Source organism: Heliangelus exortis, chromosome 18 (genome assembly GCF_036169615.1).
Source record: "Heliangelus exortis chromosome 18, bHelExo1.hap1, whole genome shotgun sequence".
Lineage (NCBI taxonomy): Eukaryota > Metazoa > Chordata > Aves > Apodiformes > Trochilidae > Heliangelus > Heliangelus exortis.
In genome coordinates this window covers 2,395,783-2,407,946 of record NC_092439.1, presented here as the reverse complement: position 1 = coordinate 2,407,946, position 12,164 = coordinate 2,395,783, and the positions used below count along the sequence as shown (strand labels likewise).

The window sequence follows — 12,164 nt, the reverse complement described above, 5'->3', positions numbered from 1 at the left end:
TCAAACCATCTTTATTGGATTTTAAATACTCTTGGTACAAAATGAACAGTACTTCACTAAGTTATGAAAAACATAAATAAGTAAATCAGTCATGAAGTGATTCAGTAAGAATTAGGAAGTCAGAAACATTGTGGTACTTTTTCCAGACCTGAGACTGACAGAGTTGCCCAAAGGATTAACCACCACTATAAAGACAGTAACAGTGCTATGTACTTCAATAAAGTTACACCATAAAACATTACAAAGACACACAGGTATAAAAAGAGAAGCATTAAATGTTATGAAACAAGTGCAAAGAAGTTACACAATTTCTCCAAGTAGAACCAAAGAAAAACTTCCTCTCCTTATCCCTGTATCAATCCACACTCTTTTTCCAGAATTTAATGACACTTAATATCATATTCCTTGGTGTGTAGGAGAGGGAGTAGGTCACCTAAAGCAGTGCCCAAGTCAACTGATTTGGCTGGTGCTACTTTTAGTTTTTAACCTGTTTTCACCTTAAGTTGCTGAAACTGTAACCACTGAAGTAACATATTGCTATATCAAAAGAGGATGTCAAACAGCTTCCTGGGAACAGAAATCATCCAGTAAAAGCCTGATTTCATATTATACAGAAAGCTCTGGATAGGATATAATAGGGGGGGAAAAAAGTCAGTGTTAAGGTCATGATCCTATAAGCACACACACACATGCTATACATATATACTGGCTGTGGGTGTATGTGTGTGTATATATATGTATACATGGGATACACACACACATATATATGGGATACAATTTACCTTTTTGTATGGATATACAGATATCCACATAGAAATATAAATGCTCACCACACAGTGAATATGTTTAATATTTTTCTAAAGAAATGTTATTATTCTCTTGCATCTGCACTCATGAGGAGAAAAGAGCAAAACATGGTGGGGCAGAGAGAGTGGCAAATTGAGATGAAAAAAGTTTCCTTCCTCTATCTTAACAAATTGCATTTACATTTTTAAAATAAATAGTAAAGCCAAGTGCCACACATGACAAAGTGAAAACAAAAAGTGAAACATTCAGGCAGGTGTCCTTCTAGTATAGGACTTGAGAAGTGTATCAAGCATTAAACTGACCATCCATTTCAGTATCATAACTTGATTTGCCCACTTAGCCATTCAGAGAACCTAAATATTCTAAAGGCTAAATATAAATAAATTATGAAATAAGGAAACAGATTGGTGACTTCACAACAGGTGATAACAATGAGTTTCAAATTAGTTTTAAGGCATCCCTCAGCATTTGCATTACAAGCTGCTTACTATGATGAGCAGGAAGTTTTATCATCCTGCTGTCCTGCATTCCTTGGAAAGTAAACACACAGCTCTAACCACAAGAAGTCTGAGTAACCCACACTGTTCATTTCATCTTGATAGATGTATTTAAGTTAAAATTGTACACTGTAAAGAACCAGTGTTAAAATTCCTGTGAAATTTTATGACACTTTAGTAGAAGGCATCGTACAAGTCAGTTTCAAGTTCTGTCTCAAAAAAACTGAGGTGTTAAGAAAGACATAGAGAAAAGATTCTCTGAAAGCATTTTCCCACTTTTTCTTCCCCTAGACCTTTAAAAACACAGCATAGGGTGAGAAACTGAAATATTCTACGTTTTTACTGAAAATTAATTAGGAGGTGGCTTCAATTAAGAGTTTAGTTTGTACACATCTCTCTAAAAATCCTGACTAATCACCATATTATTTTATAATCTCATTAACATCAAAAAGGAGGTGGCATCTCTACCTTTTTTTTCTGAAATGCACCCTCTGTGTCTCTAATTACATTAAGCCCTTGAGTTATTTTAAGCCTACTCCAAATTTTGTTTACTTATCTGCAAAACAGCTTGAGAAAAGTCCATCTTAACACCCTTCCTCTCTAACAGTACCATCATTTTCAGTAATTTTATCAAAGCCTGGGCAGTTCTGCCCACAACTTCAGTAGCAATGAAAATCCCTGACTTTACAGACACCAGCTGATGAGGAACCATTTCCTCTGACCTTCAGCTACAGTGGCTGCAGTCCCACATCAGGGAATCCAAAGCTTTTATTTTGTAACTCCTGGAGACAGGGCTCAAAAGTTTGGTTTATTAATGCCTGGAGTTTAATTTGAAGTGTTATTTCAGAGCTTACAATACCTGAAGTGTTTGGAGAAGTATAAACCACTCTGCTCCAGTCCTACAAATAAAAATGCATCCCTCACAATCAGAGGCACCATATGGTGGCTTTTGCTTATCTAGTGATGAGGTGAGAGGGAGGCAGCCAAAGGTGTAGTGGGGCAGGGAATTAAAGGTCACATAGAGGAAGCTAAGTCAGTGCAGGTTGCTCAGAAGGCTTGGGGACAGGGAGGTAAAACACTAATTGTCAGAAACTTAATCATTCCTTTTTCCCCCACACCCGAAATAAACATTTTTACCTCCTCTTTTCCTCTGCTCTATCAGATCTGTTTCTAAATAACCAGCTTTCTGTCATTGTTTGAGCCACTATAGAGCCAATTTTCTTTCTGGTAATATTACTTTTCAATTATACCTCTTCTAGGTAAGATGTAAAAATAAGACACATGCTCTTTATGAACCCCTCTCCCTTATTCTCTTTCCTTTCCCTTTCTGGGAAGGGAGAGGGGTTCACAGAGAGTCTGTCACTCATTTAATAGCCAGCCCAGTATTAAACCATGACACTATCACACCCTCACATTCTTTTCTTGCTGTTTTCACCTCTTAATTCCACTCCTTTGTCTATTTTTTTCATTTTACTGTTCTCAATTCTAATTCAGAAAGCTTTGTTCCTCTCCATGCACAGGACACAGGCTGCTGCTTTCAGCTCTGACATTTAAATCCATCCTGTCCTCTGGCATCCAGCTGGAGGAGTTGCTGAGAATTCACTGCTGGAGCTCCAGGGTATCAGTTGCTGTGCAGGAAAGGGCACATCCCCCAAATCATGGCCCTTCTGTACCCATACACATGGGTTTTCCCTACCACTAAAGGTGGATCCTTAAAATTAAAAACAAAACAAAACAAACAAACAAAAAAAAAAAAAAAAAAAAAAAAAAAAAAAAAAAAAAACCAAAAAAAAACCCCACTAAACAAAACCAAACGATTTTTTTAACTTTGGTCTTAGAAACTGTTGGTTTTCTTTGCTAACTCTTTGCCTCTAAAAATTCAGACAAATCTCTAGCCCAGAAAACAATGAAACAAATTTTAATCATTGGATGCAAAACCATTACTTGCTAAAAGCAGGATCTTACTGAAGTGCTTTGAACCAGCTTCACTATTAAAGGAGCAAACAACTTAAAGATGCACTTCCAAGTTAATGGAAACTCTTCTCAGTGTATAATTTCGCAGGTTACTGGAATGGTATCAGAATTTAATCTTGCAATTTCATACAATTCTACTTCAGATTTCAGTGAAGAGATACTAAATTGTAGTTATACACCCCCCCCCCCCCCTTTTAACCTCCTATTTTAGCAATTACTTTAAATATTTTCTGCAATCATCAGTGTAAAATCCTCAGCCAAGGCAGCACACAACAGCAGGGGAGGCAAAGTCCAAAGCTGTTTGTTAGCAAGTAAGGGAATTTTCATTAGAAATTAAATAACTGTAAATGAAAAACTTCACATTTTACATCTCCACCTGTTCCACAAAATCTACAATGCCTTGATTATAGCTTCAATATACACAAAATTTTCCAAATTATACCAAATTATATTCTTCAAGTTAATGAGGCACAAGGTATTAAAAATGAGGAGAAGCTCACATCACAATATCAGACAGTTATATCTATATATCTATTTTGTATATTATGCACTATATACCCATCACAACTATGAGCATATTGAGACATTTTTGCTACCATCTCCCACAAAAATTTCCATATGTATATACGGAAAAAAAGTTAAAATACTACTGGTTTTACTTTTTTCCACCAGAGGAAACCAAGAATTATGTTTAAATCTTACATCTGCAGCTAAGAAGAACTGTAAAATCACTTCTAACTTTTTATCAATTTATCAATTCCAGAATAATGTAACGGATATCAGGAATTTATTGCTAAGAACAAACAGCATATCCTTACTCCTGTCCCTGCAAAAGAGCAACAAGACACTATAAATTTCACAGAAAAGAGTGCAGAGAACTGGTGCCATCCAACAGAAAACCAAAACAACTCAGTTATGTCAATACAGAAAGACCTGCTCTCTATAATGATACTTTTCTTAGTGTTCTGCAAGCCTAAGGACAACCAATATGAAAAAGTAGCAAGCAGGATATAAAAAATAACCATGACTCTTACACAGTTCTCTATTTTCAGAAAGAATCAATTGCCAGGGTTTGGCAGATTGCTGCTGGTGGTTTCCCACAAGCAAGCCCCACTCAACATGAACATACACTTGATGCACCATAATGTGGGAAAGGAAACACTGCTGAGCCACAGCCAGGAAAAGCTCCCTCAGCTCCCTGTCCAGCAGGACACACCTCATGCCTTGCAACAACCAGAATTCTTCAGAAAGTTTCCATGCATTTAAAATCCAGATTTAAAGTGATGAATAATTGCATTTTTCCAGAAGGAAGACAAGATATTTATATAAAATAACCACACGAAACCAGGTATCAAACTGCTGCATCAAACCAAGAGCCCCTATTTAAAAAGTTGAATTACTGTGGAACACACTTAATGTTTAAACTAAGGTACAAGCCTGAGGTCTTCATCAGTGAGACTGTGGGTTAAAAAATAAAAAGCTAAAAAGCTTGCTGAATAACAGAAGTAGACAGCTTTGCCCAAGAGTCTCTCTGAGCTGCTTGGGATTAAAGCTTCTTCTGCTCCATCCACAGCCCAGGTGACACCAACAGAGAGCTGCTGAGATAAATGGCTGAGGAGCAGCTCTCATCTTTGGTACCTCTTTGCATGTAAATTGGCTTTTGAGGAGTTGCTTCTGTCAGCTTCTACACTCACGAGACACAGAATCTGCCACCTGACTCCAAGCAGGGACACTGGGGTTAATTAATTAAGCTTTTAATTAAGCCTTCCTACACATACCTCCTAGACTACACAATCCAATTTTCCACTTTTTCTCCATCCACAAAAAGAGAACTAAAACCAGAAGGCAAATCAGTTTGGTCCCATCATCTGAGCAATAAAGATGTCCCTGCTCATTGGAGGAAGGTTGGACTAGGTGACCTTTCAAGTTTCCTTCCAACCCAAATTATTCTGATTTTTCCATGCCTGCTTTCTGCTCCTCTCCTGCCCATAAAACACATCAAGGTGAGAGGCTCAGGGTGTTTCCTGGGGTCTGACACCATGGATGCTGCCTGCTTGCTCCATCTGGGAAGGCAGAAGGACACTGCCCATACCACTTGTCACCTCAGCTTCCAGGGACATGTATTTACTCCTGTTCATCCAGCAAGAGCTCCTGCTAGCCTGAGAAATTCCAACAAAGCCTATCTTCCCCTTCAATTTTTGCCCATATGCATGAAATGAAAGCAAAATGACTGAAAGTAATCAGTTCTTAATAAAACAGCAAAGGAATTAATGTAAAGGAACATCAGCAGCTGCAGCACATGACAGCTGCAAGAGACACCATCAGTTTAGTGTAAAAAAAAAAAAAAAAGAATGTAACCTGTCAGTATTTAAAGCAGACAGTATATTAGACCTGGCAGATTCAAATATTATATTTTTATGATATTTAATGATTATTTATACTGGCAAGCAAGTCTCCTTGCCTTTCTATGTATTAGTAAGTATACTACCCATTACCCTGGAGTATTAATGTATGGATAATTGATCTCTTATGCAAAGCTGAAATAGAATTTAATGAACCTCCATTACTCAAGCTGCACATTTTCCTAAAAATGAAAAATGCCACGTATAATGTATTTTCCTGCATATGAATAAGCCCATTAACATAGACTTCTGAACAGAGTGTTTCCACTCAGCATTTTTTGCCCTTTGGGATAGGGAAGGAAAAAGAGAAGGCAGCAGACACTTCCCCTCACTCCCCCACATCATCTCCAGAAAGGCACCGGATCAGCTTTGTGCATATTTTGGTTTCAGAGCTCTCATACACAGGAAAAAATTGCCTTCTAACAAACGTTTATTGAAACTGAGCTGCAAGCAGCTAAATCTCTTTTACTATATTCCTCCCTTGCTTTGACAGGAAGTGATAGCAGAGAAACCAATCAAAGCAGTGCAAATTGGGAAATACTGAGAACTGCTGTTAGTTTAACATTTTATTTGCCTCTTCTAACAATTCCCCTCCCTGGAGAAGCCCAGGCTAGGAATTAAACCTGTACATGCTAACAAGACATAACAATCTCCAATCAGATTTGTAAATACAAATTATTTTTCTTTACCAGCAATACATAAGCACCAGTAAAATCACCATTCTGCTGTACAAAAAGCTGATTTGCAGCCTCAGCCAAGGATCTGAAACACAACTTTTGGTGCTCTTGTAGTTTTAAGACAACAAGTCCTTGAACACTGTGTTGTTTAGGGAAGAAGTATCAGAGCAGCATTTCACTGTATGTCATGTTTGTGCAGGATGAAAAAGGAATTCTACCTTTCATCACTGTATATGTTCTCTGGAAACACAGCATTACAATAAGTTGTTATATGCATCCCAGTGAAACAAGTTTTTTTCTTTTCCAACATCAGCCTAGGTTTGGAATTTTTTTTTAAGCTTTCCTAATATTATTTTACAAAAATTCTAAAGCTACCATACTTTTCTCTACTTAAAAGTGTGTTAAGCAAGTTTATCTTTGCACTGTATTTATTGGAATTCTCATTAACTCTGCCCTCTCCTGCCTTTCCTTCCCAACTTCCACTTGAACTGCTGGACTGACACCAGTACTCTTCACATTGGGCCAGCTGGGTTCAAGGTTTTCTGTGAAAATTATCCTGAAGTTTTTTTCAAAACTCTTCTTCACCCAGAAGCTACCAGGAGCAGAACTCCGTTTCTTGCCCTCTTACTGCTCAGACAACTCATAGATATTGATGCCAGAATTAGGAACAATTGCAGACATACTTCATGGCTAATTTCTTAATCATTTTATTTGACAAACTCTCCTGCTCAGCTGTAGTTTTGAAACAGGAAATGTAAAATTTTCGGGAGCTTTGTTCTTGTGCTGCACAAACCCAGTAACTTAAGAAGAAAAAAACCAACCCACCACAGTCCAAAAATAAACCAAGAGCCTCCCTTCCTTCCCTGCAAAGGCCCCAAACATCTCACACAATTTCTGTGATTTCCCAAAAGCAGAGAGCATGATCCATTCACCCCAAACAGCTCAGAGGTTCATGGACTTGGTCTGAATATGGCCTCTGGCCTTCTGCTCCAAGATCACTTCCCTATACACTAGTGCTGCCTATTTCAGAGAGGCAGGTCCCAAGAATGGGCCTGAATTTTCTTGGGAAAAGGACAACAAAACCCCCAAATGCTTCACAATCAGTAACTCTCTCCTTCTGCAAATTAAAAAAAAATAAATTTTGACAGAGCTAACATCTTGTTCTATTAGAAAGTATCTGTGGGTTTCCAAGTGGGATTATTTGGTAGCTCTGAGGCAACATGTGCAGCCATAGGTTCGAGTTTTACAGAAACAATCCTACCCCTTAATGCTGAAATACACAGACAAGGCTGTGAATTTTACAGAATAATGATCACCCTAAATGTTGCAAAAAGCCAACTCTGCTCACTGGAAATGTCACTAGCAGCCAGTTAGCCTGCTCTGCAGAACAGCTGTGTGCTTCAGAGCACAGACTAACACCTTCTCTTGACAACTTTATCATTATTAGGCTACCCAGTCAATCAAATCCTCATCCAACAGTGCAAAGCTCTGGTAACTTGACTGACCATGGCAGGGGAATACAGCAGATGTTAAAATGGGTTTTCTCTATTCCTCTGTCACAGCAGCAAGGGTTGATGCCTTGCAGCACACCATATACACTAACAGCAGGATAAGAGCCTTAAGACAGGTTGGTTGCAGCCAACTCACAAGCCTGGTCTTCCACCCACGACGTCACCAAACCTTTCCTTTTCATCCAGCATTGCAACACTGTCAAATCACAGGCTGATCTTGTGAAATACCCAACAATTTTTGTGGTCCCTGAGTGCAGAAGCAGTTGGAACATGCTGCTTCTGTTAAATGCTGATCTCTTTCACCATTCATGAAAACTAAACAGTGATACTCATTACTTCAGTAATAAATATTTTTGTAGACCCATCCCATAGGAAACAAATAAGTTGTGATAAATAACAATGTAGAGGCAGACTGCTATCTTGAGAAGCTGTTTGGCAATCTGTTTTCCTCTTCCCCTCAAAAGCCTAAACCAAAGTAACAATTAAATAAAAAAACAGAAAGGTTTTGTAAACAGTTTACTACCAAAAAGAAATTCTTACCTTGAAGCATCAAAGCTGTCGTAAGAGCCAACCGTGTAGTGTCTGAACAGTTTCTTTGTTCTATCTGTTCTTGTTTCTGCAAAAAAGAGAGAGAACTTTTAATCAGCTACCTGCATTTCTGAATCAAGTGCTGCATTAACTTGTCATTTCAACATTTTCAGCAACTTACAGCATTTCATAAAATCACACAGTGAAGGGACTTCTGGAGTCCACCTTGTCCAACCCCTGATCAAGCAGAACCACCTACAGCCAGGTGCCCAGGACCATCATGGGGAGGTGGCTTTTGAACATCCTTAAGGCAGGAGACTCCACAGCCTCCCTGGAAAAGCTATTCCAGCATGCAGTCTCACAGTAAAATACCTCACAGTAAAATAAGTGTTTCCTTAAGTTCCCTTACAGTGAATTTATATGGTTACAAGGAGTTTTGGAAAAAATTTGACTTAGGAGTTAAGACATTCTTGTATCACACCATACACATCAAGTGACTAAGGAGAACTTCTTGTACATCATGTATCATACCATTTACAAGTTTTGAATTTCCCACATTTTCAGTGGCAAAACCTTTCAAGTCCAACCATTGGTTCTTCTAAAGCTTGGACAATGAGACAAAATAGAAGAAGAAAAAAAAAAACTTCAGCAAAAAAAACCCCAAACCCTTTGGCAGGAATAAGTATTACAGTAACTGTCATTCAAATGTATCAATTTTCTGTTTACCACATTAATATTTTGGTGTATTAATTTATGAGTATCTTTAGTGAAAGCCCCTTTTTATATGGCTTCTTCATTCAAGGAAAGATACTTGTGCAGAAACTGTAGTTTTTTGAGCTAGGACAAACTCTTGTCTAAATACAGCTTGGTCATCAAATGCAATCACATTAAGTTAGGCTAACAGACATCAGAAATCAAACTGTAAAGTTTCTGGTTTAGCTTGTTACCATGAAATCCCTATCTGCACAGCTGAAGAATTTTTCATTGAAGGACAGCCTGACTCCATCCAAACAGATTTTATCAGTTCTCCAAGCTAGACAGAGCCCCCAAGGTACACTGTGTCTATGTCACAGTGTTAAAAAATTACTGTGAGAGGTGGTGGTGTCAGATGACCAAGTCCTGGTCTGCAGAGAGAAAAAAAATCCATCAGTGCAGGATAAGAGGCTTTAAACATGGCCCAGGAGCACACTGCAGAAGAAAGTACTGGGAAGCAGAATTTGGGAAGAAGGGTTCTACTGTACCTTAACCAGTGCAGCTGACACGTAACTGGATCATGCCCCCAGATAGAGCAAAAATATAAATGCATATGTAAAACAGAGGCATTATGGATGAAAATATATGTGCAAGTTGCAGTGGGCTAAAAAAGAAAGCAAGATATTTCTTCATAGCAGTGCACCGATTTGGAATATAAAAAAATAGCATCACTAAGAAATAACAGAAATACATACATTTATATAAAACTTTGTGAAGACCAACCAGGCTCCTTCCTACAGGATGGCCAAAGAGGGAGAAAACTCCTACTCTAATATGAATCCCACTTGATCTTTTCATATAAGCTTTGACATTCACGTACAATCTATATTTTCTGGAAAAGTGGCCTTGCCTTTACGCCTGCTGCTACCACCCTTACTCTCCTGGCCTTTCCAGAACACCCAAAAAAGACACAACTTGCCCCAGGACTCACCTTACACCTACCCAGACACAACCAAAGCTCAGCCAGCCAGCATGTTGGCTGCTTGGCTGCAGGACACCAAGCTGTAAGTACAGTGAGCAGCAAAGGTACCCAGGGCTACATGACAGCTGCTCAGAGCTCTGGCTTGGAAGTTGCTCTTTCTTTGACTGTAACTCTTATGATGCTGAAAGGGCCTCAGTTGATTTTCTGGGTCATGCCTTTGTTGCTAAGTCTACAGGGTTAGCTTCAAGATCCCATGACCTGCAGTGATGTGGAATAAAATAACCTGCACAAATGGCAGCCTCTTCCCCACCAAGCAACATTGTTTTTTACACCATCCTAAAAATCAGATTAATGTCAAGAGACATAATCGGAAGAAACACCCACAGAAAAAAAAACAAAACCAACAAACAAACAAACATAACAAACAACATAAACCTGGATTTCACTCATATTTTAGCACTGGCTTGTTCTCAACAGTCACTTAGAAATAATTGAAAGAGCAAAGTACGATAAAGAATATTTTGGAAATCTTGAAATCGCTGCTTGAGCCTCAAGGAGCCAGGTGTTTCTTCTGCAGAAACTATTTTCTATAGGATGATATTTCAGTGCTATTAACCCACAAAGTGGGTGGGAGGAAGACAGAAAGCTTTGTTCAGCTACTTAGTATTGCAGAGCCAGCATTCTTCAGCTGCAGCCTCTCTCTGCTGCCCATCTCTCCCACTCCTCTACTTCCCTCCACTTCTTTGTGTGCAATTGTATTCACAGGCATTATTTGGGAAACCATCAGCCTTACAGATCCCTGGACTGTGATTTTTTTTAGTTATCCTCTTCCCCTAACCTCTGACTCAGATTCCAGTCTGTCCTGTTCCAAAGCAGCAAAAGTACAGACATCTGAAAGGGAAGGATGAGGAATCTGCCACCACAGTCACTGGATACTGGTGTGTGTGAAGAAGGAAAGAAAGGAAAAGCCTTTAAATAGGGCTCCACTTGACTAAAGAATACAAAGAACTTACAGGTAACTGCTTGAGAAATGCTTTTCTGAAGTCAAGGCACATATAGCATAAAAGCACTATTATAGATACAACACACCAAGGGGTGAGTTCCAGGTTTCACCAGATTTGGAGCCATTCTTATGTCCCTGGGTTTTCTGAAGACCAGAACTTTTTATCAGTGCCATGAAGCAAATTAGGATCACCTAAGACTATTAACCCTATCAACACTTATGGAGTCTTTTCCTGGAGAACCCTTTGAGGATTTTTTTTTAAACTTGGTTGCAGACAGATTAGAAAGACCAGCAAAAGAAGATATGGACAAGGTGGTCTAGCAAATCATTCATTAGCAATGTATTTATTACAGTATTATTACTGAGAAGAACATCTGTCACCACAGATGAAAAGTCACTGCATCAAATTGGATCTGTTCAATAGTTCTTGTAGGAGGCAGAACAAAGCACCAGTGTTTGCAGAAGTGGTATGGTTTCCTTTACACTGACAGAAAAAAAGGAACATTGGTATATAATTTGAAAAGCTTAGGTTTTTTAAGAAGCCCATATTTTACTAGAGATACTCCATTATATTTTTGAAGACTTTGTCTCTGCAGGCCTTCATCTCTAGGTTACAGCAAAGGACTTGCCATAAAGCATCAGGATAGAGGTCACAGCTAACAATTCAGCTCTCACAGTACTGCACTGCTCTTCACTGGGTAAAAACTCTTTATGAAAAAGGAAAGGTCTCCCGAGAGCTACCAGAACTATTTTCCAGAAGAACATTTCACCATAAAACTCCCCACCTTCTGCTAAAGAAACAAAAGAGAGGGGGGAAAAAAAACACACAAAAAAAAAATAATCACACACACACACACACATACAAAAAATTTTAAAAAATAGTATGATAACAGCCAGAGAAGATTCTGCAAGGAACAAAACAACATGGCAAGTTTTTTCCTGGTCTGTTGTCCACTGAAGCCAATGGAGTTGCAGGAGAAATGAACTATTGGCACTGTGCAACAGTGGCCATACCAACACTAAACCTCCTCACTTTTTCTTTATAAGAATCATTTATTGTTGCAGACATTTCAGCAAGCAACAAACTCAA

At 38.7% G+C, this 12,164-nt stretch overlaps 1 protein-coding gene across 3 annotated transcripts in view; it reads right to left on the bottom strand.

Moving 5' to 3' along the window:
* Positions 1 to 12,164, bottom strand: part of SHANK2 (SH3 and multiple ankyrin repeat domains 2) — a 279,149-nt gene that overhangs the window by 114,507 nt on the left and 152,478 nt on the right. For all 3 annotated transcript variants that reach the window (XM_071762128.1, XM_071762127.1, XM_071762126.1), the window contains one exon: positions 8,409 to 8,484. In XM_071762128.1, the coding sequence (XP_071618229.1) occupies positions 8,409 to 8,484 (76 nt within the window). The remainder of the gene's footprint in view (positions 1 to 8,408; positions 8,485 to 12,164) is intronic.